Here is a 27,346-nt window from a genome sequence, read left to right on the forward strand (position 1 = left end):
AGCCTGTGTTCTGGATCAAGGAGGGAATCTCTCTCCGAGTTCAGCTTTTGTCCCCTTAGATAAATGTGGAGCACTATGTGAGCAAGATTTGTAGGCAGACTCTTTTGGATGCTGAAAACAGGTGTAGCACCCATAAAGAGAATAATGCCTGGCCTAAACAGGGCTTTTAAAAAAGTAACATGACTTGAGCATCAAGTTCAAAAAAATATGACAACTGAAATGTACAACACTTTCTTTCAAGAAAGATTGCTCAGTTATCCCATTACTGTATTTTAAAGCTGTTGTGATGGGAGGTCAGATAAGGTGATGCCAGCAGCTGTTTCAGACAGGCTGAAAAGATAAAGAAAGAGAATAAGCTGAAGAGCAATTCCCTGCATCTTATAACCTTTTTGCAGAAAGGCAGAAGAAGAGGGGAGTAAAAACTGGTTGAGGAAAGCATTCTTGTTCAGTGTTTTCCTTTGCATTTCACAAGAAAAATTAGATGGGAACATGTGAGGACAACAAAGAGCTGGAACGGCTGGATACATCACTGAGATGTAGCAGCAGTCAGTGAAGGAGCAATAATGCAATTCTCCCTTTGGTCACATTGGGTGCAATTTGCCCATTATTAAGCACACACAACTTTCTGTTGATGTCACTGGACGTATTAGGCAATCAGCATCCCTTTCAATATTTCCCATTGGATAAAAGGAGACTTAAATATGTTTGTTTAGGTCAGGATCCTTTTATTGGTATCTTTAGTGGGGCCTCAGTGATACAGCTGCACTATATAGCCTCAGAAGTTTAATCATTCCTTGTACTGGAAAAAAAAATGCTACAACTGAAATAATATAAGATGCGGTGGTGGGGAGCAGGACGCATGAACCACTGGCTAGTCTTACAAGTATCACTGAAGGATGCAGTTTGTCGCCACTGGGGGATGATAAATAGGGTGAGAATGTTGTTGCCTTATTGCCAGCAAAAAGGCAGCAATATTTTCAGGAAGTGTTATGTATTGTTCTCCACTCTGAATTTTTGGAGTGGCATAAACTAAGATCAGAGTGTCTTTCTGTGTCACAGCTAATCCAAAACATACAAATGGGTCTTGAAGCAACAAAGCTATGACCGACCCCTTTCCCTGGTATTAGCAGACCAGCTGCTGTTATTAGCATGAGGATTTATTGTTGGTGCTTATACTGCCTGATGTTCCCTGATATTCTACTGTATAAAGGCCAAATGAATCTGTAGTAAAGCTTTGCTGGAATTATATCAGCAGCAGCTATGCATGGGTGTGTTGAATCAGTGTCCTTACTTGTCCTTCCTACATTCCCAACAAACAGAACTGCAGTGTCATGATGTTGCTGAGACTCTATGCAAAGGATTACAACTAAAGACATGATATATAAAATCTAGTATTGGTTTCAGAATTTAACCAGCTTATTTTCTTTTCCTCCACCTTTTTCAATGTAGTTTCCTTTCTTTATAGTTGCGAAACAAAATTTAGAGATGTATAAGAAGTGTCAGGAAAAGAATGAGGTTTCATTTGCTGTTTGTCCATGGTATGATTCTATATTATTTGAGGACCATGATGGGACAGAAAAGACTCATATCGTACTGACTCATTCTCCCTGTCTATGTAGTTCTTTCTTTCACATACTCCAGAAAGCAGAGAGGGATCATACTCGAGATGTGCAAAACATTCCATGGCTGGAACATTCCAACTAGAAATGGGCTGTTTTGAGTGCTTTGAGCTCAAACCAAAATGGCCTGTTTCAGGTCAGAACATTCTAAGCGTTCTGAGCTCCATTTTCAAATCCAAAATGGTGCGCTTCTGGCCTCTGTGCACATGCAGTGGCCATTTGCATGGTCAGCACCACCATGCAAATGTCCGGTGCATGTGCGCAGAGGTCAGAAGAGCATCATTTTTGATTCCAAAATGGCATTTTGAATGTTTTGGCGCAGAACAGGGTTGTTCTGTTGGAACAACCATCTTGACCAGTTGTTCCGACAGAATTTTCCACAGATATAGCTTTCTGTTCTGAGCTCAGAGCAGAATGCTAAATCTGTTTTGTGTACATCCCTATATCATACCAAGGGGAAGCAGCTCCCATTTCACTGAACTCCATGCAAATGGAACCTTAGAAATCAAAGAATTGTTTGTAGAGTTTCAGTATGCAGGAAATGGGCTATAATTTCTAATAAAAATGGGCCAGCCAGAAGTATGAGATTACAGCTACAGTCTTAAGCCATATTCACACATTATGCTGAACTCAGGTACAGCAGTACACTTTACCCTGCACTTAAAGGACCTTTACCCAGGTACACTTTTAAAATAGACACATGTACAGTCATTCACACAAAAATATGTGTGCGTGTAAAGTGCGTGTACACTTGTAAAACATAATGTCTGAATATGGCTTTTATTAGGGAGCAACTCCCACTTAACCCAATGGAATGTACTTAGCTCATTTTGGTTTTTTAGTTGAGCAGCAGCTGAGTTGAATTGAGCAGCAGCTAGTATTTGTGGTCATGTATCTAGTATTTCTATCTGAAGTATAAGTTGGACTGCAGTTTGTTCTGTTGGTTTTACAGGAGTTTAGGAAATATGAACTTCTGTTTGCTCCTTCATCACTTCATGGCACCAAAAGATTACAATATTTTACCCAGGGACAGCAATTCTTGGTAGACAAACAAACCTTTAAGTATACAGATGGACAGAACCTGATACTCCCACAACAAAGCATCTCCACCTCCTGAAAACAAGCAGAGTGTTTCTCAATTCCCACTCCTCCACCTTGTACACAGAAATGTTCATTTTAGAACGGAAATAACTTTAGGGTGAATGTTACTCAAATACAATCAATTGAATTTGACAACTTTATATTTAAAATTATTTTCTTAGAATTTATCATTGAATCTTTAGATTTAGTGTTATTAAAATTGTCCTCAAAATTTAATTTTAATTTTAATTTTAAAACTCAATTTTAAATTGAGCTTATCATTCCCCTCCCCCAAATTTTAAATGAATGTGTCATTTCATTTTGTTCAATGTCACTCTTCTTTCTGAAGGACAACAATAAGTCTCCAATAGCACACCTTCCCAGCAGCCGCCCAAGAATCACTAGCTCCTCAGGTTGTATAAGTGGGCTGCTGCCTTCCCCACAATCTGCAAAGAGCACCAAGCAGCTATTCCAGCCTTCCCATCCCAGATTATTTCCACTCTTTTCTTCCTAGGCTCCTGTTCTGGGTTTGCAAAGAAGCAGGAAAATGTATATTAAATCAACTAAAATGCTAGCCTAGGGCATCTCCATGAGATAATCTGGGCCAGCATTCTGCTGACTTCAACACACTTTCTTCTGCTCCCTTCTCCAACTAGAAGGAAGAGAATAAGGAGCATAGCAGTGACAGCTAGCATGCCACCACCAGGAGATGTTTTGAAAGGTAGCAAATCCACTGCCAGCTTAGCAGAGACAGCCAGTCCACCACTGTGATTGCCTCCGTTTGCTCTATGCGCAGGCAATCCCTGAATCTCCCCTTCAGTTCTTCACTCCCATCCAACAATTACTTGGATCAACCTATCTCGTTCAACACATGCAGATTATTCTTATTGCTTCCTCCTCTTGCAACCTTTCTTGGCAATGGGAGTTACCTTTTTCAGTACTACACAGTACATTTTGTAGTATCGCATAGTACCTGTGTATTATGGGTGAAGAGGTAAAGGATCATTCTACCATATTATTTCACCCAAGACCCCTCTCCAACCTTCTGTGACTTTTCAAAGCTTTCTGTTTGCACTATTTGCACTAGAAGGGGCAGTTCTACACTCAGAATCGCCTGTTCAACAAGTGTGTCATTTTTTAAAAATTGAATCCATGGGGAAATGGCTGATTCATGAGAAGTAAAAGCAGAAAAGCAGACATGAAACTTCAAGATCACAGTTGGATCTCCTCCCCTGTGTATATAATGGCATTTTCTGCATCCAAATTGGAAAGTACAGACTGACTCAATTTTGTCAGGGAAGCAATTTCTTTAGATGGTATGTCTTCTGTACGATGCTCTTTGATGGTTTTGTCAAAGAAATTATGTTTTGAATTTCTACAAATTAGAAAATAGATGGTATCATAACATCAAGTTGGCATGTGCCCATTGCAGTCGGAGTGTTCATGAGGAAAAAGGGGGAGGGGGAGGGAATGGAGGGGGGAGTTAACAGCCTGTGCCCTTGTTGTCTTTACGCCTGGAAGGGCTAAAGAGAAGAAGAAATGGTCAAAGGCATGTTACCAAATTCTTCTTAAACATTGCTGTAACACTAATCCCCAGTTTTTGCTGTTGCCACCTATGAAGGTAGTGCACTGGAGCATTGGAGGACCTAGCCAAATTGTGTTTCCATGACCATGATTTCATAGACCAGTTCAATATCTCAGACTGGACATTGGGTCTCATGCCTTCATGGTGTGCACATCATGGGCCATCAAGTTTCCTCATTTTTTGAAGCTCAGCTGGATCTGCCACATCCACAACTATCCCTATAAACAAACAGGTCCCCCCACCATGTGTATCCTGTGCATGGGCCAAAATATATAATGTCACAGAGTTTAAGTCAACTGTTCCTCTGTTATGGCACTCGTGTAGTCACCACCATCTGGTATGCTGTTACACATCAAGGACTTCTCAGCGCTCATTCAGTAATATGAATTCTTCCAACTGTGTGCTTTGGTTGGGATATGAAAGCAAAGGCTAAAATATGCCAAGAAATGGGACAAAAGATGGATATTGTGGGCTAATTCCATTATTTTAATAGAGACACAGATGCATGTGCATAAATATATACATATTGACAGGAAATCAGTCATATTAAGAAATGCACTGAGGAATAACTTGACATTTAGCAGTATTATTAGCAGTAGTACAGAGAGACTACATTTTGCTATTATGTAAATGGTAGCTACAGAATTTTTTATCCTAAAATAAATGGCTAACAAGATTTGCAAGCCTAATGGTGACAGAGAATCTTGTGGCACTGCTGTTGCAGACCGGAAGTGGTGGTGCTGCTGGAGAGAACTGGCAGTTGCACTGGTGGCGTTGCTACACTGTTTCCCATTTGCTACAATGGGAATAAAATAAATGCAGTAAAAGAGGCATCTTTTTAATGTGGTGATTCTCTTTATTTTGTGGGGGAGAGTAACTGGCCCTATCCACCCCCAGCACAGAACCTCCAGTGACTGTTGCTGGTGTCTATCTTATATTTCTTTTTAGATTGTGAGCCCTTTGGGGACAGGGATCCATCTTATTCATTCTTTCTTTCATTCCTTCATTCTCTATGTAAATTATGTTAGAAACTTTTTTTGAAAAGTGGTATATAAATATTTGTTGTTGTTGCACAACCACTGCTTCCCAGACTGCAGCAGTGGTGCTACAAGTCATTCCTTCATCATTAGGCTTATGGATCATGTTAACCAGTGTATTTTATTTGAACTATCAATATAATGTACCATAGAATTACAGAGTGGAAGGGGCCTTGTAGGCCATCTAGTCCAGCTTCGTGCTTGAGGCAGGAAATCAAGAGATAGAGTGTCCCCAACAAATGGCTATCCAGCCTCTGCTTGAAGACCTCCCCCACTCCCAATAACGAGTTCTTTGCTGAACTGCTTCAGTGATTAAGATCTACCCTCTTGTAGCTTAAGTCCATTAAATCTAATCCTCTGAAGCAGCAGAAAGCAAGTCTTTTCCATCTTCTATGTGACAGCCCTTCAGGTACCTTAAGAATGCTCTCATGTTTCACCACCACTACTAGTTTTATATCCTCCAGGCCTCTCCAGAATGAGTACACTCCTTAGTGAACTGTGATATAGCACAAAAAATAACCATGATATCGTGTTATTTTTTATTATTACTTAAATTTAATATATCCTGCATTTTGAACTCAAGAGACACGAGTTCATTTTGGAGGCTGCCACACATGCACAATGCACCTTGGTCAAGACCCAGCCATGCAGAGGCCCATTAGACATGTGTGGCAGCCTCCAAAATGGCCACCGCAATGGAGGGCAGGCCCGGAACAGGCCAAAGACTGCCTGAATTGGGTGATTTGTACATAAATGGAGGGAGGTGGTCAGAGGGGGAACTTCGGAAGACACCCACCCATCTAAGCCCCCAGATCGGGTAGCAGCAAGTAAAATTTGATTTTTTTGAGTTAATTTTTTTAAACTCAAGAACACCTCCCCCCCCACACACACACACAAAAGCCAGGGGCGTTCAGTTCGATAGTGAACTGAATAGTGGGGGAGGGGGTTTGGTTCAATATCGGACCATCAAAATGAACAGGTCACATGTTGAACCTGTTCAACACTGAACCTGTTTGCACATCCCTATTCCTTTCACCTTGATCTGGTCCTTGCAAGATTTCTGGCAGAACTCTCAGCAAAAGCTTGTCTGCATTCTGAAAGTTTTCTCCCAGCTTGTAATGGAAAAATAGCTACCCTTCCTAGACTTCCCAACAACCTCTTCTAAAACATTTTGTAAAAGTACAGCAAAGTTGTTGAACAGCAACATATTCAAGGTGAATAAAGGCATCTTTATTTTCTTCTGCACCAAAATGTAGAAAATGTTGGGCAATGCAGAAATATATCCTTCATGTGTCCTTGCTATCCTCTTTTCACTTGACCTGATGATATGTTTTTTCTTTCCTGGCTTTGGCAGCTTGTTTCCAATCCAGTAGACTTCAACCCCTTGAAAAGAAAATGAATGTTATATAAAACAAACGTTCAAACAAGCAAGTAAACAAACCTTAATTATTCAGTGAGTTTCCACTGCCCCTTAACATTTCATCTATTTTTTTGTCCAAGTCCTGGATACGAATCACAGCTCAGAGATGTGCTATGGGGAGAAAAGTCCCCAAGAATGGCTCACATACTGCACAATCAATCACAGATACAAGTAATATGCATGCATACTGCTGCAATCTACTCAAAAGCATGCCTGCGCTGATTGAGAAGGTGCACCCTACTCAACGTCATCACAGTTACAATGCTGCTCCCTTCACACTGCTAATTGCTGACCCCCAGAATAAACCTATGGAGACCCTGCCCATGGAAACCTCCTGTTTCCCAACAAAATAAAAGCAGTGAAAACACAAACCTGGACATATCTGCTGTTTGTATCTGTCCATTTACTTGGATTCCTTGAGCAACCTGCAACACAGACTTCGGCACATTGCATGGCGTGGTGGACCTTTCCTTACAATTACCATATAAAAGATTTTGACAGCTGCCATCAGAGGAAGGGAAGGGGGAACACATGCAAGGAACCCTTGCATTTATAACAAAGCTGATAAATTCTGCCACCCAAAAAGGCACCGTTACAACGGTATTGTGTATGCTGTCTGGTTAGGCAGCAGGGCACTGATTTCCCTGGATGCCTGGACAGTCTCAGTATTTCCAAGATTCCTGCACACAGTACTTCCCCCTCCAACTGTATGGTGTGGTTCCTTCCACCCCACACATAGATATATGTGTATCCAGATGGTTTGCCTTGCCCCCAACCAACCACCACTTGGAGGTACCCCAGACTGGTGCAGTACCACACACACGGGCAACAGGCAATCTACCATAACTGGGAGAATCCCAACTCTTGGCTAAAAGACAGCCCCTATGATACTTAAGTGGTTGTGTTCTACTGTTCTACCATCCCCTTCCCCCTTGGTGCAAACCCAGCCCAGCCCCTTCCCCCTTGTTCTCTTGTATAAGTCATGAGGAGAGCCATCCATATAGAGCATTATTCAGTCTGGTCACTGGAGAGGTTCTTCCTCTGTGATGAGGATGTATAATGCTCTGAAGAAGATCACTTTCTCATGAGATTGAAAGACCATGGAGACATGCATGTGAGCCAGAGGGCTTTTAGTTGCTAATCCATGCAAACCCTGGGGAAGGGTACCCCCGCAACACCTTCCCCTTTCCTAGTGACTGCTACAATGAAGCAGTCCATATGCTCCCTCTTGCAAGTCTCGTCCCCCCATGACACATATCACTGTTTTCTTTTTGCCCAGTACAGCCACCTGCCTTGGCAGGGATCACTGAAAGCAATGGGTACCTTGCCCTGGGATGCTCTAGGGTAGCCGATCTACATATGCCGCAATGCCAGTCCAAGCCTGGAAAGTTGGAATGTGGACGAAGAGCCATCCCTGTTGTTATCCAACTCTGCCCACCAGTACCCACTGGGACACAGGGAGCAGGCCGGACTTCTTGTAAGTCTGGAAAGGTTGAGTGGGGAGGGGATCGTGCTGTCTGATGGAGTCCCAAAGCACATTGAAGACTCACCAGTGGACTGGCCGTCTCATGAAAGGGCTAATCCCCAGCCACCATGCCACCATGGAGTCAGGAGTGTGTGAGAGCTTCCTAGACTGCTTGGCCCATGTGTACCATTCCAAGAGCATTCCTTGTCACAATGGACTAAACCCCAGGATCCTTTGCCTGGCTTCATATACATATTCCCTCCTAGGAATTCATCATTATTGCTTCCTGGAGTAACATTACACTTGTGCCCCCGGGACCAGTATTGGTGCTTCTGTGAGATTGTATGGCTGCAAGGCTCCTGGAAGGGTGATGGTGTAAGCGCTGTGAGGGAAAGAATTTAAATGCCTACTGAGCACAGTGCTCGATCCCTACTTTCGATGCTTGATGCCGAAAAGGCACAGTTGCTCCAGAAATACCCCCTCAAAGACAGTGGACAGTGACAACTGCTCTACTGACGTCCTGATGATGCCCACAGTCTGACAATGAGAGCAGGAGCTTGCTGGGATGCAGAAGGAGGGGAGGCTCCATTTCCCCAGAAGCTGGGGGATGCAGAACTGCAGTTGGACAATCATCTGTAAGATGAGTCCCAGTTTGTGGAGTAACCACAGGTTCGTCTAACTGGGCTTTCATGCTATGTGCGAAGCGGCCAGAGTTTTATTCAGTACACAACTTGTGGTTTACTTCTCCAACCCAGGAGAAAGATTCCAGTTAAAATCATGTCCCCATGATTGTTTGTAGGTAGCAACTGCCTTCACATATTATTTGTTTAATGTGAATGTATGACATAATGTTAGCCTGTCAGTATAATTCATCTGTAGGTTTTGATGCCATTGGAATTTGACTTTCACAAGAAAAACAAACATGTACTCAGTGGGGTAATTGGCATGGAGATCAGTACGGAAAAAAGGGCCAAACCTCCCCTTCCTTCTGTACCATGGTTCTAATCCCAAACGGTTTCCCCTTCAGCTGCTTTTTGAAAAAGTAAAAGGTCATTAGGAAGTTGGATCTAGTGATGGAGCTCTCATGTAACACATATACCAGGTCCTATTTAGGTAACAGACTGATGATCAGTGGAGGTGAACTGCACTGAGAGTGTCTGAGCCTTACACCCACAAATGTTGAAGGTCTAACACACTGAGTTCACAGGGGTAACAAGGTGCCCCAACCTCCCTGCTCTCCTTTTCCTATACTGAGGCTGAAGGGGAACTGAAACTGCTCAGAACTCTAACACGTTAAATGACAAGTTGTGCACTATATAGTATTGTAGCATTTATATGCATGTACACCAGAGACAAGATTCATCCCTCCCGAACCCAGATGGTGGAACCCTGGACAAGGCAACTTTAGCAACCCAAATCAGCAAAATGCCAATAAGGTGTCCTGCAGAGGCAAATCAAGACAGTGAGGGTATTTTCATGATCACTGGAAAGTGGGCTAAGGGAGTTTAGCCTGCTTTCCAGGGATCAGGGGAACCACTAGGCTTGCAGGTGAGTACTCTGTTAACCTCATTGGGTTGCTTGTGTGTCACCACAGTGCAGAGAAAAGTAAAGGATCCAGCAGTCAAGAAATACACTGAAGACTAGTACTTGGTAGGGTTGCAATGAAGGCCTTGGAAAGGTAATTTAGATTCTGTGACGTGTCTACACCTACAAAGATTAGAATCGTTCAGACAATGGTTTTCCCCATGACACTCTATGGATGCGAAAGCTGGATTTTGAAGAAGCAAAGTAGAAAAAATATTAAGGCTTTTGAACTTTAGTGCTGGAGAAGACTTTTGAGGATACCATGGACAGCCAAGAAAACAAACAAATGGATTATAGAACAAATCAATCCAGAATTTTCACTCGTGGCACAAATGACCAGGCTCAAACTATCATACTTTGAACATATTATGCGAAAACCCAGCTCCCTTGAGAAGTCCACAATGCTGGGAAAAGTTGAAGGAAAGCAAAGAAGAGGACAACCAGCAACAAGATGGATGGACTCAATTACAACAGTAATGAATGCACCACTGACTGAGAGACTTTAAAGGCCAAGTTGAAGACAGATCATCCTGGAGAGAATCTATCTATGTGGTTGCTAAGAGCTGACATCAACTTGACATCACTTAATCAATCAATCAAAAAGAGAAAAGAAAACCACATAATCAAGCCTTCCTTGATTCCTTCCTCTCCTGATGTATCCTCCTCAAGGCACATTAAGGGATCTCTATGCCTCTCAGGCCCTTTGAAAGCATTTTGAAATTCCCTCCTTTTTGTTCCCCCTCCCCCCTCGCTCCTTACAGCCAATGGGGGCACAGTTGCCCATGACAAAACCTGATTTGAATAACAACAATCCAATCAAGAAATAAAGAGTTCTCAATTCAGTTGGAAGCCAGTGCCAGAAAACCTATCGGCAAGGGAGAAAAGCCCACCAAAATGGCAGCTCGAATGATGCGACTCAATTTGCGACAAATCGGGGCTAATTCAATTCTAATATGAATCAGCCCCTTTATTTTAAGGATGATTTGATCTGTATTAGAATCACGTGAATTGCCACGATTTGGCATGAATCAAATTGCACATCCCTACTTAAAAACCTCAAGTGTTTTAGGGTTACCTCATAAGGAAGGTGACCCAGATCATCTTGGTTGCTCTCTTCTGCATTTTTTCCAGTGATATACTATCCTTTTTGAGATATGGTGACCAGAACTGGGCACAATACCCCAAATTTGTACAAAGCCATTATAATATTAGCAGTTTAAATGTCACTCCACTTCCTAATAACCCCTAGCTTGGAATTTTACTTTTTCACAACTGCTTTGAACTGAGTTGATATTTTCATGAGCTGATCACCACAACTCCAAGTTTCCTCTCTTGGTCAGTTATTTATACTTCACATGATATATTTGAAGTTGGTTTTGTTTTGATTTTTGCCTCAATTTGCATCACTTTACACTTACTTGCTTTGGTCACAGAGACAAAGAGAGTGTGAAGACAGATTCTTTCCAGTATGTCATCTGTGGGTTTGATTTAAGAGGGGTGGAGGGTGAAAACATAATGGTTTTATTTTTCTGAAAACACAAAAAGCACAAAAAGCTTTTAAAGAAATAGAAGGAACTGAAATGATAGACCCCAGGGGTTATCTTGGCATCAAGGGTAGAAATATTTTTACTGAGGTAATATCTGTGATGGAACGTATATATAGGAGCTGGTGAGTGAGTGCATGAGTGAGTGTGTGTGTTGCCCTAGCAACTACACAGAAGGTTCAGGGGGGAGGGATTTAAAATAAAGGCAGTTGAGACAGAGAGAGAGGAGGAGAGTGTTGGAATTAGTGGCATGGGAGTAGGAGGTTTTTGGGGCTGAGGGATGAGAGATTGGTTGGTGTGTTCTGAACAGGAAAGATTGTTCGGGGGTGCAGGGGTGTTGTGTGGAACTTGAAGGGTGAATGTGTGGAGGCTGGAGGACCAGCAGTGTACTGGGCAGCTCCTAGTAACAGACAAGAAGGTCTAAAAGAATTCACAAAGTTTACAAACCCAGTTTTAATTACCTCAGTCCTAGTTATCTCACCCTCATACGTTACATTTTATCCAAAGGAAAAGAAACACTCAGAAAGTTGAACAGCGGATGTACCTAGTAACTTAGCAGAGAAGCTTGTGTGTCCTGCTTTGCAGAGATCTTTATTCTAATCAGTAAATAATAAATTTATTCTTGTTCTCATTTTATACCCCAAGTTTTGTTTCATTTATATCCTGAACATACGCCTATCCTGAGCTCGCAAGGATATGTAGGCAAAAGAAGCTGAGTACCGAGAGCAGGGTAACAAGAATTTATATGGTGGCAATGAGGAAAAGTTAAAAAAAAAACCTGAATAAATTCCCAGAACCTGGAGACCAGATTGTCACAGAAAAATATAATAAACAAATCAGATAATCACTTTCAGTATATCTTATTTACAGCCTGGCAATCCATAATCTGTCAAGCACTTGTCTTCTTTGGACAAGTAAAAACATTGGGGCGCTTCTCACGATCAGCAAAAATCGGGCTAGCAGAGGCTAGCCCGATTTTTGGTAACCATAAGAACCACCGGGCTCGCAGCCGAGCCCGGAGGTTCTTGAGCGGGTAACCCACTCGAGAACCCCTGCTAAAAAGCAGGTTTGCGGAGCGAGAGCTCCTGCAAACCTGCTTTTTGCAATTGTGGGTAGCCACGGCGCGCCTTCGCGCTGCGCCTACTCACAAGTAGACTCCAGGCCGGGAAGCTCCCCAGTATGCCCTGCGCAGTCGCGCAGGGCATATTGGGGCTTGCGGGGGCTGCGTGGCCCCCGCTCCCCCCACCTCCCGCCAGCTCCGTCACAGAGCCGACCATCATGTGGGCGGCCGATCCGGCCGCCCAGGACTCTCTGCTCGCTTGTGAGCAGGGAGAGCGGGATTAGCCCGCTCTTCCCGCTCACCAGGAAAAACCGGGTCTCACTGATCGTGAGACCTGGTCCATTGTTATTTTCTCTTGCTTTTAATTTTGTTTAATTTATTACTGCTCTATTCTCAGCTGCTGACTGAGCCTGTTATTTTATTGCATTTATTTTAAAAGAAATTGTGATTGTAATGTCTTTTAAAAAAAAGTCTTGAGAGTCTTAGTCTTCAAGGTGGGATAAAAGCTTTTTATGAAATAAATACATGCATAAATAGATGCACTGATATTTGTTGCTTATTGATGAAGATATTTATAACCCATCTTTCAACTAGCTGTCTCAAAGCTAGCATATTTAAACTGTATGAAATCAAATAACAGAACTTGAGGGAAGTCCCATTAATGTGTGGCTGACAGTTAATGATAATTAATTAATTAATCATAATTAATTAATGATGCTTGCAGCAGATATGAGTCCTGTCTCTTGCTCATTGCTTGGCTGTGGTGACTGTAGACTTATGTCTGCAGTAGTAGTGTTGAGTTGTTCTAGACCAGGGGACCCAAATTTGGGAACCCCGATCTAGATTAATTGATACAGAATAAAAGTCTCTGTGTGGTGTTCCAAGAAGAATTCTGTTTGATATCAAGCCTGTTTTTAAATGTTTATGTATTAGTTGTGAGCTAAACATAGGTTTGATCTTAAAACAATATATATATTTTTATTTTGTGTATCACCTGGCAGCTTTCAGGGTTAGAAATAAAAGATTTGCTTAACTATTTGTGAAACACTCATTAGTTGTAGGGATATAGCAACTGCCTCATGATTTATTTATTTATTTATCATATTTTTATACTGTCTGATATGTACATCTCTAGGCGGTGTACAAATTTAAAATATTTAAAAATCAACATAGATTAAAATACACTACACAATGAAAATAGTATAAAACAGTTATTAAAACAAATTATTAAAATTATTAAAATCCTACTGAAAAGCTTGCGAGAACAGGAGGGTCTTCCTGAAAACAAACAGAGAAGGAGATGCTCTTTTTTCAGCAGGGAGCATATTCTAAAGCTCTGGGGCAGCCACACAGAAAACCCGGTCCTGGGTCAACATCAAATGAGCTGGTGGCAACTGTAACTGGACCTCTCCAGAAGATCATAACAGGTGGCAGAGTTCATGACAAAGGAGGCACTCTCTTTAAAAACCTGGACCCAAGCTGTTAAGGGCTTTATAGGTAATAACCAGCACTTTGTACTTCACTCGGAAACATATCGGCAGCCAGTGCAATTCTTTCAAAACTGGTATTATGTGAACCCTTTGTGTTGTTCCAGAGACCAATCTGACTGCCGCATTCTGTATCAATTGTAGTTTCCAGACTACTTGCAAAAGCAGCCCCACATAAAGCACATTACAGTAGTCAAGCCTGGAGGTTACCAGCTTATGTACCACTGTTTTAAGGTCATTCATCTCTAGAATTGGACATAGCTGACATCAGCCAAAGCTGGTGAAAAGCGTGCCTCGCCACCACCTCCACCTGGAAACCAGGGAGAGCTTTGGGTCCAGGAGCACTCCCAAGCTACTCACCTGATCTTTCAGAGGAAGTGTAACCCCATCCTGAACAGGCAGATCTAAACCATCTCTCACGTCCCAACCCCCACAATCAGTAAAGGTAAAGTGTGCCATCGAGTCAGTGTTGACTCCTGGTGACCACAGAGCCCTGTGGTTGTCTTTGGTAGAATACAGGAGGGGTTTACCATTGCCATCTCCTGCACAGTATGAGATGATGCCTTTTAGCATCTTCCTATATTGCTGGTGCCCGAAATAGTTGTTTCCCATAGTCTGTACCTCTGTCTTATTTGGATTCAACTTCAGTTTGTTATCCCTCATCCAGCCCATTACAGCCTCAAGGCTGTAAGGGAAGATATGCCATTTCCTCATGAGGTTGACATGGAGAAGTAGATCTGGGTGTCGTCAGCATATTGATAACACCCTGCATCAAACCTCCTGGTGATCTCTCCAAGCAGTTTCATGTAGATGTTAAAGAACATTGGAGACAGTATGGAGCCTTGTGGAACTCCACCCTTTAGTTCTCGCTTTGCAAAACAACAGTCTCCAAGTAAAACCATCTGGAATCTGTCAGAGAGTTAGGAGCGGAAGCACTGTAAAACAGTGCCACCCAATCCTACCTCCCTCAGGCAGTCTAGAAGAGTACCATGGTTGATGGTATTGAAAGCTGCAGAGAGATCCAAAAGGATCAGCAGAGTCACACTCGCTCTGGTGATAGTCAGTTGGAGATCATCCATCAGGCCGACCAAGGCAGTCTAAACTCCATAGCCCACACGAAAGCCAGTTTGAAATCAGTCTAGATAGTCGGCATCATCCAAAACTGCTTGGAGCTGAGAGGCCACCACCTATGCAATCACCTTGCCTAACCATGGAAGATTAGAAACAGGTCTTTAATTAGTTAACACAGAGGGAGCCAGTGCAGCTTTCTTCAAAAGTGGTCTAATAATGGTCTCCTTAAGACAAGGAGGCACCCTGCCCTCCCTCAGAGAAGCATTTATAATATTTACCAGACCCTCTCTGATAATATGATTACCAGATGAGATAAGCCAACTTGGGCAAGGGTCAAGAGAACAGGTTGTAGGGCGCATAAAAGGATATCCTTTTATACAGTGATTGCAGATGGATAAATCTGCCCCGGATCATTTTGGATTGGACTGGAAAATCAGCTGCACTACTTTGAAAAAAATCAGCTGACTTTCCAAGCCAGTATGAAATTGAAATTTCCTTGCTATCATTTGCTTTCTGCTACCCAGTTAGCTTGCCCCAGTGCCCAAAATCCTCCTCTCTTCCCTTTAAACCACACTTACAAGTGGCAGCAGTAGCCGCACTGTGGCTGCAATGAACAGAAAAGAGGGAGTTCTGACTTCTCACCTCCCGCCTTTCATTCAGCACCTAGCAATTCAGTCTAGGTCCTCTTGGCCCTTCAATAATTTAGTTTTTGAAGGGCCAAGGGACATTGCAGTCACTTCTTGGAAAGATACATTTCACAAGGCACTTAGACATACGTGGCACTTGTGCACCCATTGCCGAGAAGGGAAAGATGGGGAGACATAGGCCTCTCCTCTCTCTCACTTAGTCCAGAGTGTCACTGCTGCTTGCATCAATAAGTGTCATATAAAAGAAAGGAGGGAGAGGGTTTGTGAGATCAGGGAGCTAGATGAGTAGGTTTTTAAGGTCCTGGATACACTAAAAGTAGAAAAATTAGAATAGTAGCTAACATCCAGACTAGAAAAGTGTGAGTGCAACTAAAGCTGCACTGATGCAAGGGAAAAGATGTTTAATTGATTCCCCCCTTCTCACTGAAGCTGATTTTGACTTCCAGAAATATGACCCCAAATGCTTGAGTAGCCCTCAGATATATATTTTCAGGAGCCACGGTTAGCTTCAGAGGGAAAGGGCAATGAATCAAAATGACTCTTCCCCAGTAGCACCAGTACACCATTGCTGCACTAACACTTCATTATTCTAGAAGTCAACCACTGTTTCTAACTTTTCCACTTTTAGACTATCCTGAGCCTAAAAACTCCTATCCTTTTATCTGAATTGGATTTCTTAAAAAATTAAATACTGAAGCTTCAGTCAGAAAACATGATAATTCATGTATCTCATACTCAACTGTTCCAGCTATTTGTACAGCAAACCTTTTAACCTAGCTATTTTCCATCTTCTCCTATTCTTCCTTCATGTCCCTTTTATAACACAGCAGTGTTTAGCTGCCTACCAGTTGTTCACAGCTGCTGCCACAGACAGGATTGAGCATTCTGAACACAAGAGCAGGTATGTGGCAGCATGTAAATGCTATGTTTGGGTGCATTTGCACACAGCTAGCAGTCCATCAGCAGAGAACACACACAGCCATTCCAATGAATCCTTGCTTTGAAACTGAAATCCATGTATTTACTTGGTGGTGTAGTAATTTTGCATCACATTATACACAACTGATGAGGCCCTGGAATCACAGCAGCACAGAAAGAATCCTGTACAGAAATAGCACGTATTGTAATATTTATTTAGTTAGTTAGTTAGTTAGTTTGTTTGTTTCTGAACTGTGGTCACATGTTTAAACATTTATATGCATGGAAATTTTGTTTTTCTTTCAGAATGATATGAGTGCCCTAGCAACATCAGGTCTCTTCTTCAAGGATGGCAAAAAGCGCATTGATTATATTCTAGTCTATAAAAAGTCAAGTCCACAAATAGAGAAAAGAAGCACTTTTGAAAAGAACCTGCGAGCAGAAGGACTAATGTTAGAAAGAGAGGTATGTTTATCTCTCACTGTAGTGTCGATAATTTATTTTCAACAGCAGCAAAAATATGTAGTTAGAAAATCCTGATAGGAAAGATATCCATAAACATCCTGAAAGGTGGTAGTAGTGGTGTTGCTGTCCTCTGATACTGCTGAGTCCTAGCAGGCTTGGAGTTAAGCCTGCTGGAGCCTTCTTCTCCCAGATAAGACCAAGGGTATCTATAATATCCTTGGAAATTCCATTGACTGCAGCATCAGGGAAACTGCTGCTAAAAATCATGACCTCTGACATTTTGTCACATAGATAGCCCCCTTCAATCATTATTAATCAAGACACACTGTACTGGGGTAGAGGAGGAACATCTACAGAGGCAGAAAGAGGAACATCTACAGGATTCTCTAGCTAGCACTGTTCCCTGCACCAATACACTCATTAGTCACACCCTCTGTTCTCCACAGCTTCAGCATATATCTGAAATGTGCCAATGGAGCCGTGCTATCTCCCTCCGGATCAAAATGCTGACAATGACTGGGAGTTGCAAAAGGAAATCAGGGAGGAGAAGTATGGTGAAAAGAAAACTGAAAGGGAAAATCAGGAGAGTCACTTCACTCCAGAATCCATGGAGTTTACTCAAAAGCACAATACTAGATCCCCAGACCAGTGCTTTTGCTTTTTAATTTATTCATAAATGATTTAGAAGTTGGAATAAGCAGCGAGGTGGCCAAATTTCCAGATGATACCAAACTATTTAGGATAGTTAAATCCAAAATGAATTGTGAGGAGCTCCAAAAGGATCTCTCCAAACTGGGTGATTGGGCGACAAATTGGCAAATGTGGTTCAGTGTTGGCACGTGTAAAGTGATGCACATTGGGTCAAAAAAACCTAACTTCAAGTATATGCTGATGGGATCTGAGCTGTTGGTGACTAGGGATGTGCGAAACGTTTCAGGTACAGAACGATCTGTACCCGAAACAGCTAATTTCGGGTGATTCGGAGCTGAATCGAATCACCCTCAAAGAAATCCGAATCATTTCGGATCCGAAACGAATCACCCCTGTTTCGGATCTGAAATATTCGGATGTTTTGGAGCTCCATTTTGTGGACTTCTTCCCCCCCCCCCACATTTTGAGCAATGATGTCTATTTGAATTTCCCGCCTTTTTGCATCCCATTGACTTCAATGCAAAAAGGTCTGATGTGACGTCTGCTCAAATTTCGGGTGCCAGGGGCAAAAGAGTGGGGAGGGGTGGTAGTGCCCATTAGGTATAATGAAGGGTGTATCGCTTCATGTTGGGGGGAAAGGGGTGGCAAATTAGAGTGGATTCATGCTGTCTTATAGAAAATCTCATTTGCTATCATAGAATCCACACTCAGAATACCTCAGAAACAACAGATTGTGAAACACCAGAAACACTCAGAAACACCCTATGTGAACTACACCACCACTCTCTCTGGGCCACCCCAGCACCCCCCAAGTGCCCTTATGGGGCTGCTGAAAGCTCCATTATACCACCTTATGAGGAAAAACCTTAAAGATGTGTAAACTTCAACAATTCACCAAAAATCAGCCCTCTGCCCAAATCCTTTGAAAAAATTCAGGTAGCTTCATTGCCCCTACCCGGCACTACCACCAACCCCACACCACTCTAGGCCACCCCTTTCCCCCCGACGTGAAGCAATACACCCTTCATTATACCTAATGGGGGGGAACCTTAAAAACGCGTAAACTTCAGAAATTCACCAAAAATCAGCCCTCTGCACAATCACTCTGCAATTGGGGTGGTAGCCTCCAACCATTAGGCACTACCACCCCACCCCACTCTTTTGGCCCAGATCCCACTTCATGCCCCCAATCTGCCCCAAAGACACCAAAAATTAGCCCTTTGCCCAATCCCTCTGCAATTGGGGTGGTAGCCTCCATCCATTAGGCACTACCACTCCACCCCACTCTTTTGCCCCCAGGACCCGTTTTTTTAACCTGAATTGATTCGGATTCAGATTTGGATTAATTCGGATCCGAATCGAATCAGGGGTGATTTGGATGGGCCATATTCGGATACAAAACAGAACAGGGGTGTTTCGGTTTGGATCCAAATCGAAACACCGAAAAGTCTGAATTGTACACCCCTATTGGTGACTGACCAGGAGAGGGATCTTGGGGTTATGGTGGACAGCTCATTGAAAGTGTTGATTCAATGTGCGTCAGCTGTGAAAAAGGCTAATTCCATGCTAGGGATCATTAGGAAGGGGATAGAAAATAAAACTGCTAATATTATAATGCCCTTTTACAAAACTATGATGTGGCTACACTTGTAGTACTGTGTACAATTCTGGTCACCACATCTAAAGAAGGACATTGTAGAACTGGAAAAGGAGCAGAAGAGGGCAACCATGATGATCAGGAGCCTAGAGCACCTTCCTTCTGAGGCAAGGCGACATCTGGGGCTATTTAGTTTAGAAAAAAGACAACTGTGGGGAGACATGATAGAGGTCTATAAAATCATGCATGGTGTGGAGAAAGTGGATAGAGAGAAATTTTTCTCCCTCCCACATAACACTAGAACCAGGGGTTATCGCATGAAATTGATTGCCAGGAAATTTAGGTCCAACAAACAGAAGTACTTTTTCACACAACGCATAATCAGCTTGTGGAATTATCTGCCACAAGTTGTGGAGACAGCCAACAACCTGGACGGTTTTAAGAGGGGTTTGCATAACTTCATGGAGGAGAGGTCTATCATCAGCTACTACTTGGAAGTCTAAAGGCCACCTCCAGCCTCAAAGGCAGGATGCCTCTGAATACCAGTTGCAGGGGAGTAACAGCAGGAGGGAAGGCGTGCCATAAACTCCTGCCTGTGGGCTTCCAGCAGCATCTAGTGGGCCACTGTATGAAACAGGATACTGGACTAGATGGGCCTTGGGCCTGATCTAGCACGGCTATTCTTATGTTCTTATCTGAGGAGAGTGGCACTCCTCCCCTGGGTGCTCAGAGTTCTAAATTGCCTGGTGGAAACCTCACCAGGGCTGTCCTTCTCAGACATGCACATAACCGGGGCAGAGCAGGGGGCATTAGCATGGGAACAGGGTAGTATATTAATGGCTATCATGTACTTGATTGCCACCCACTCTCCAGTAGCAGTTGCAGCAGTATCTGGATTAGGACTTTACCCCATCTCAGTCATGATTTGGATCATCCTGGGCTGTTGTTTAGATTTTAAAAAACCAAGCCCACTAGTGCCAGTCATATGCTTTATATGCTTTACATAATGTGTCGCTTGGACCTGATTGCCACTTCAATTTGGAATGTTAATGAGTGCGTATTTGGTTTCTTTTGCAGCCAGCTGTTACAAACAATGATATTATGTTTGTTAAAATTCACTGTCCTTGGGACACACTGTGCAAATATGCAGAAAGGATGAACATCAGGATGCCTTTCAGGTATTATTAAAATATTTTATCTTTGCAACTTGCTAGCACTTTCTTAATTTATTTTTATGCATATGTAAATGAAGCATACTTTACCCTAAAACAGGATTTGTGTATGGATTCACTCTTGTGCATTCTTTAAATGTGCATTTTTCTAAAACTATGAAGAGTGGAGATCTCTGCTGCATTCAAATGTACTTCAGTTTTCATTGTATGTGAACTCAGAGAAATGCATTGACAAAGTCAAATATTCCACTCTGTATTGAGATCTGGCTTCTTTTCACAAATCTCTGTGTGGCATTCCAAAAGACCTCAGAAGCCTGGAGTCTTTCAACTGAGAGGTTTCAAAGGATGGATACAGGTTGCTATTTAAGCTGATGACTGATGAGACATGGTGAGACAATCATGGCATCTGTATATATATGGTAGGTTACTGATTGTTGAATGCTCTAAAATGTCTGGCAAACAGTATGCCTGACATCTATCCCTTCCTTCCTTCCTTCCTTCCTTCCTTCCTTCCTTCCTTCCTTCCTTCCTTCCTTCCTTCCTTCCTTCCCTCCCTCTCTCCTTCCTTCCTTCCTTCCTTCCTTCCTTCCTTCCTTCCTTCCTTCCTTCCTTCCTTTCTTTCTTTCTTTCTTTCTTTCTTTCTTTGCAAAATGCATGAAATCTAGGTTGAGATGGGAGGTAGTGAACCATGAGATCACTATATCCGCAATCCAGGGAGTTATATCTGAGCCCCCTTTGAAATCAATGGTATGAGTGAGTCACAGCTAAGTAAATTCCATTAGTTTAGGAATTAAGCATGGCTAACATAACATGTCAGAGCATCAAACAAATTGGTCTTGCTATGAAAAACATCACTCATGGTGACTTCATCATGTCAGTCATTACCTCAATCTGAATGGAATGAAAAGCAACCTGAGCCAACGTGTAATATATTTAGCTTCATGTTTCCTTGGCTTACTGGCATAGAGTGAACATATCTTGGAAGCACCCAATAATGTGGCACTGTTGAATCTAAGCAAGGGTTGACCTGATCGGTTATTTTTCTGTCCCTCTTCTCATGTAGATTCCCAGTCGTCACCTTTTCTGCCTGTACTCTCCACACTCTCTAGGCTTTTCTCACAACCATAAAAGCTGGGTTGGAGAGAGCAAACCCAGCTTTTTTTGGACCCATGGGACTCATGTCTACCCACCCCATTCAAATCTGGGTAACCAATTTCTTCTACCTGGGTCCAAACTGTGGTAGGATGAAAACAGCTGCTGTCCTACTTCAGAGTTTGGTTGTGAAGGTACTTGTGCCATTTTCAGGGACTCTTGGTAGTCAACTGCCATCTTTATCATAGAGTTCCTGGGCTAGAGGGACCAGACAGAGGAGATCTGCTACTGTGCTGAGGTAAAGCAGCAGATATCCTCTGCCTGGCCCATATAGCCCTGGGACTCTTTGATAAAGATGGCTGCTGGTGAGTCCAGCTTTGTTTTCCCTTCCCAGAGCACTGGTATCCTTGGATGTCTGTGGGGTGAGTTGCCAGAGACACACGGAGCCTCTGCTTGTGTGTTGGGATTGGGGTAGCCAGTCTTCCCTTTTCCAAACCACCCAAGATGATCATGTGTATTACCTCTCTATGTCACAGAACATAAGGCCTTCATGTTTCTCAAGAGTATATATACAACTATAAAAACACTAAGTACTAAAAACTTGCAGATTTTTAAGGCCATAGGAGCCAACATTGATCTTGCCAATTATTATTATTATTATTTATTCGATTTCTATACCGCCCTTCCAAAAATGGCTCAGGCTGGTTTACACAGAGAAATAATAAGATAGCTCCCTGTCCCCAAAGGGCTCACAATCTAAAAGAAACATAAGACAGACACTAGCAACAGTCACTGGAGGTACTGTGCTGGGGGTGGATAAGGCCAGTTACTCTCCCCCTGCTAAATAAAGAGAATCACCACGTTAAAAGGTGCCTCTTTGCCCAGTTAGCAGGGGTCAATGTCAGCGGTTATATCTAGGTACAGGTTTCATCTGTTTAATGAAACCTCAACTGATTCCTCTTATTAAGGTATCTTACTACTTGCGAAATCTGAGGATTAATTCACCAATATTTAGTAGTGATTTTGTTGGCAAAAAGGTGGAATTTATATATTTTCTTTCTACCAGCCAAATCAGACATGATATGTCATGATGAAACAGTTCAATGTAAGTCCTTACGTGAAGCTTCTGCTAAAGCCAACAGAAGCTGCCTTTCTAGGTCTTATAGAAGTTTAGAGGGAAATTTTCATCTGCACTATGACATGATTATAAAAGATTAAATGCCCAGTTCCCTATACACCAGTGTTCTGATCCACAGTGTTCAGATTGTGGCTGCTATTTTAATGAAGAAAAATATAAGTACAATAGCCACATAGAGAGCCAGCGTGGTGTAGTGGTTAGAGTGCTGGACTAGGACCAGGGAGACCCGAATTCAAATCCCCATTCAGCCATGAAACTAGCTGGGTGACTCTGGGCCAGTCACTTCTCTCTCAGCCTAACCTACTTCACAGGGTTGTTGTGAAACAGAAACTCAAGTATGTAGTACACCGCTCTGGGCTCCTTGGAGGAAGAGCAGGATATAAATGTAAATAATAATAATAAAATAAAATAAAATAAAATAAAAGAAGAAGAAGAAGAAGAAATAGAAAAAATAACCAAATACAAAGATCTACAAATTGAAATTGAAAGGCTGTGGCAGAAAAAGACCAAAATAACCCCAGTAGTAATTGGCACCCTAGGTGCAGTTCCAAAAGACCTTGAAGAGCACCTCAACACCATAGGGGCCACAGAAATCACCATCAGCCAATTACAAAAAGCAACTTTACTGGGAACAGCCTATACTCTGCGACGATATCTATAACAACAGCAACAACATTGACAATAAAATTCTGGCATCCCAGGTCCTTGGGAAGGACTCGATGTCTGGATAAAACAAACCAGTCAATAACACCTGTCTGACTGTGTAAACAAGAAATAATAGTAATACATTAAGTTTGACCCTAATTTAAGCAATTTCAGACATAGGCCGCCTTTGCGCATAATGCCAAACCTCAAATTGACAAACCTGATTTTAGTCCTTGTACTTGGGAATTGTCCTGCAGACCATCTTCTAACCCAGGCTGGATAATCTCCCATTTCAAGGCAGGGGAGACCCTCCCTCTCCATGGTCCACTGAGCCCACATCCCAGCAAGTTCTGTAGCGCTCATGTTGCCAGACTGAGGGTAAGCTATCAGCACATCAGCAGGGCAGTAACCATTGGCCACAATCTTCAAGGGGGTGTGCCCTTCAAGGTGGCAATCCTTTTTCAGCATGAACTGCCCAGAAAGGGCATTTAAACTCTTTAAAATGACATTTAAATGAGGGATGTGCACAAAACTGGTTTTCCTGGTTCAGTTTGAATTCAAACCAGGTTCAAACCAGGGTGGGGAGGTTCAGTTTTGGTTTTGCTTGAACACTCATTTGGTTTGGTTTGAATTTGAACCTGTTTTGAAGCTGTTCAAACTGGTTCAAACTGGTTTGAGCCTCCAAAACTGGGTTTAGTGGTAGGCACCCATGGGTGCCAACTACCACCCAAATCCCAAAGCAATCAGACACTCCTACTATATTTAATGATTTTTTGAAATGGTTATTATTATTGCCCATTATTCACTATGTGAAGTACCTAGGGGCAAAAAAAAGAAGAAGAAATGAGGTGGGTGGTTGGCACCCACCAAATGCCAAAGCAATCAGAAACCTGTGATTATTGCTGATTTTTTGAAGTTTTTTTTCAATTTTTTATTTCTCCCATAGGGAATAATGGGGATTTGAGGCAGCCCCATCCCCCTTTGAGGGGTACCAGGACACCCCAGAGTGGGTCTGGGGGCACGGCAGGTTGTGCCAGAACTCCCCCCAGGCACACCCAAATTGATAGGATTCATTGTTGTTTATTCAGGATTTTTTAAAGAATTATTTTCTAGATCCACTGGAAACAGCATTCAGTGAGGATCCCATTGAGAGAGAACACACTGTACCCTTTCACCTTAATTGGTTAATTGATTTGAACCTAACTCAAAGTTCAGACAAATAAACCTATTAAGCAATTAAGGTGTGTTGTTTTCTTATGGAGCCAATGCATTCCTTTGGATGGAGCCAGAAATTGATTCTTTAAAAATTCCTAATTAAACAACAATAAATTCTATCAACTTGGGGGTGCCTGGGGGGTGAAGGACGGCCCTGATGTGCCACCAGACCCAATATGGGGTGCCCTGGCACCCCACAAAGGTAGGGAATGGGGCATCCTCAAATCCCCATTATTCTCTATGGGAGAAATGCAAAAGAAAAAATCTTCAAAAAATCAGCAATTATCACAGGAGTGTCTGGTTGCTTTGGTGTTTGGTGGGTGGTAGACACCCCTGGGTGCCTACCACCCACCCCAATTTTTTGTTGGTACTCCATATAGGGAATAATCAGGAGCCCCTATTTTCAGTGTACCATGGCAAGCCAGGTGAATTTGGCTGCCTTTTCGGCCCGTTCGGGCCATCCCCATCTGGCAATGTGGCCATTTTGGAGGTCGCCACACCTGAACAATGGGCCTCTGTGTAGCCCATTGTTTGGGCAGTAAGGGAAGCTGGCAGAGGAGGGGAACCTTTGCAGACCCCCTTCCCCCCCCCCGCCACCTCGAGCAATGACCCCGGATAAGGTAGCAATAGCAATAGCACTAGCAATAGCACTTACATTTATATACCGCTCTATAGTCGGAGCTCTCTACGCGGTTTACAATGATTTTTAGCATATTGCCCCCAACATTCTGGGTACTCATTTTACCGACCTCGGAAGGATGGAAGGCTGAGTCAACCTTGAGCCCCTGGTCAGGATCGAACTTGTAACCTTCTGGTTACAGGGCAGCAGTTTTACCACTGCGCCACCAGGGGCTCTGGACCCCGGATAAGGTAAGCAAATATATATATATATATATATATATATATATATATATATATATATATATATTCGCAAACTTCCGGAATGGCCCAGGGGGTGGGGGTGTTCAGTCTTGGGTCGGGGCCAAACAGGGGGTGGTTAGGTTCGACCTTGAACAGTCAAACAGAACTGGTTCAATGTCCGACCTTGAACAGTCGAACAGAACTGGTTCAATGTCCGACCTTGAACAGTCGAACAGAACTGGTTCAATGTCTGACCTTGAACCTGTTTGCACATCAATAGGACACAGTAGAAGGGGGCATCCACCAATGTGGCTTTTCCATTTGACATGCTGTGAAGCTTGGGATGCGACAATGTGGCATCCCAGTTGCTGGGCAATGGCTGGAGGAGTGTAGAGAATTCAGGGGTGGGGCAAGTGCTCTGAGAGCTGGTATAGAGCTGATGCATTTCTGGGCTGGTCTGAGCTGCCCTCTCCACAGTTTTGGCAGCAGCCACAGCACAAAACCCAGATTATGGTGGGGGCAGAATTTGGACAACACGGTACCATCTTCAAACCCCAGGTGGGAACAGCAAAGCCCGCTATAAACTGAAGGTTCAAATTACGGTTTCAGCTTAAAAATCTCAGGTTGCTTTTGTGACAAAACCTCGGTTTCACAGATTTGGAGGAACACGAAATGGAACCTCTGGCTTGCTCACCTCCGGTTTGGTGTTATGTGTGAAGGTGGCCATAGTGAAACTAGAACAGGAAGCCTACTTTACTTGCACTTCCTATTCCCCATACTACACCACCACTTGGAAAAGAATGTTGTACAGGTTCCTGACATAAAGCCTAAGCAGCTTGCTTTTACAAATTTCCCTTTGGGATATGACAGTTCTGCAGCACCAGATGAATGTGGATGTCTTCAATCCATATAGTTACACAGGATCATCACATTCAAGTCCATCTTTAGGCACAAGTTTCTGAAACCATTAAAAAACCAAAACTGCGGTGGTTTCCACTGCAGAATAGTTATATCTGCTGGCTAAAGCATGTTGAGTACAGTACAGAGCTTATTTACTTCAGAGTAGGTGTATTAAACCAAATGTGTCTCTTTCAGAATTAAGTGGGTTATAAACTACATCAATTGTCAGGAAATAAGCCAGCAATGTTGATGAGAAAATGAGCCAGAAAAGGAAGCAAATCAATCTCAAGGAGTGATTATTACAATTATCTTTAGCAATCCTGTAAACAATCCAGCATTGTTGTCATATTTACTTCAGCAAGGGGAACTATAATAAAATAAAAGCCAAGAAGTCACAATAAATGTGTTTAATAACTGGGATTAGTCTTAGCAGTCTTGCCTTATTTGGTTTGGGCGGAATGTTTTTTATAACATGAGCTATTTTACATCAACATTTATGAACAACATAAATCAGAACTCTTAGGTGACTAGTCTTGTAGTTTATATCCTTTTAAAACTGTCCTATCTGTTGAGAGCCAGTTGGTATTGCTGGTATCACCAGCAAGGATGTAGGCCTGGGAGCCCTAGGTTCAAATTACTGTTCAGTCATGCATCTCACTGGGTGTCCTTCAGCCAGTCTCCCCCTCTCTCTCAGTCTAGCCTACTTCATAGAATTGTTGTGAAGATACAATAGGAAGCATAATGTATGCCATCCTGGGGTAAGGATATGGTAAAAATATTTAAGAATACGGTAATAATATTACATGAAAACATTTTTTTAAAAACCAATACAACAACCTTGTATTCTAGAAGTTTCTGATTGCCTGATAGTCTGCAGCCCATCTTGAAAAACAGTTCTGCATGTATACCATTAGGCTGCGTGACTTCAGTCAGATATTTTTCAGGCATGAAATTTCATGAAAATTTATATGATGATGACTGGTTGTTTTGATTATTATGTTGATGTCCTTGATTATGCCTTTCTGCCATTAACTCTTCTTGCAATGGCTTAAAGTTAAAAATTATGGGCTGACATCTAGACTAGCACTGTGCT

General features: G+C 42.6%; 1 protein-coding gene across 6 annotated transcripts in view; it reads left to right on the top strand.

The window, feature by feature from the left end:
• ANO3 (anoctamin 3) overlaps positions 1-27,346 on the top strand; it is a 291,826-nt gene that overhangs the window by 142,638 nt on the left and 121,842 nt on the right. For 5 of the 6 annotated variants that reach the window (XM_053283690.1, XM_053283691.1, XM_053283692.1 and 2 more), the window contains 2 exons: positions 16,824-16,982; positions 20,308-20,408. In XM_053283690.1, the coding sequence (XP_053139665.1) occupies positions 16,824-16,982; positions 20,308-20,408 (260 nt within the window). Of the gene's footprint in view, positions 1-13,874; positions 13,892-16,823; positions 16,983-20,307; positions 20,409-27,346 lie in introns of those variants that run through there. The other variant, XM_053283695.1, reaches the window with a different exon arrangement.

The sequence above is a fragment of the Hemicordylus capensis genome, chromosome 1 (assembly GCF_027244095.1).
Source record: "Hemicordylus capensis ecotype Gifberg chromosome 1, rHemCap1.1.pri, whole genome shotgun sequence".
In the NCBI taxonomy this organism is placed as follows: domain Eukaryota; kingdom Metazoa; phylum Chordata; class Lepidosauria; order Squamata; family Cordylidae; genus Hemicordylus; species Hemicordylus capensis.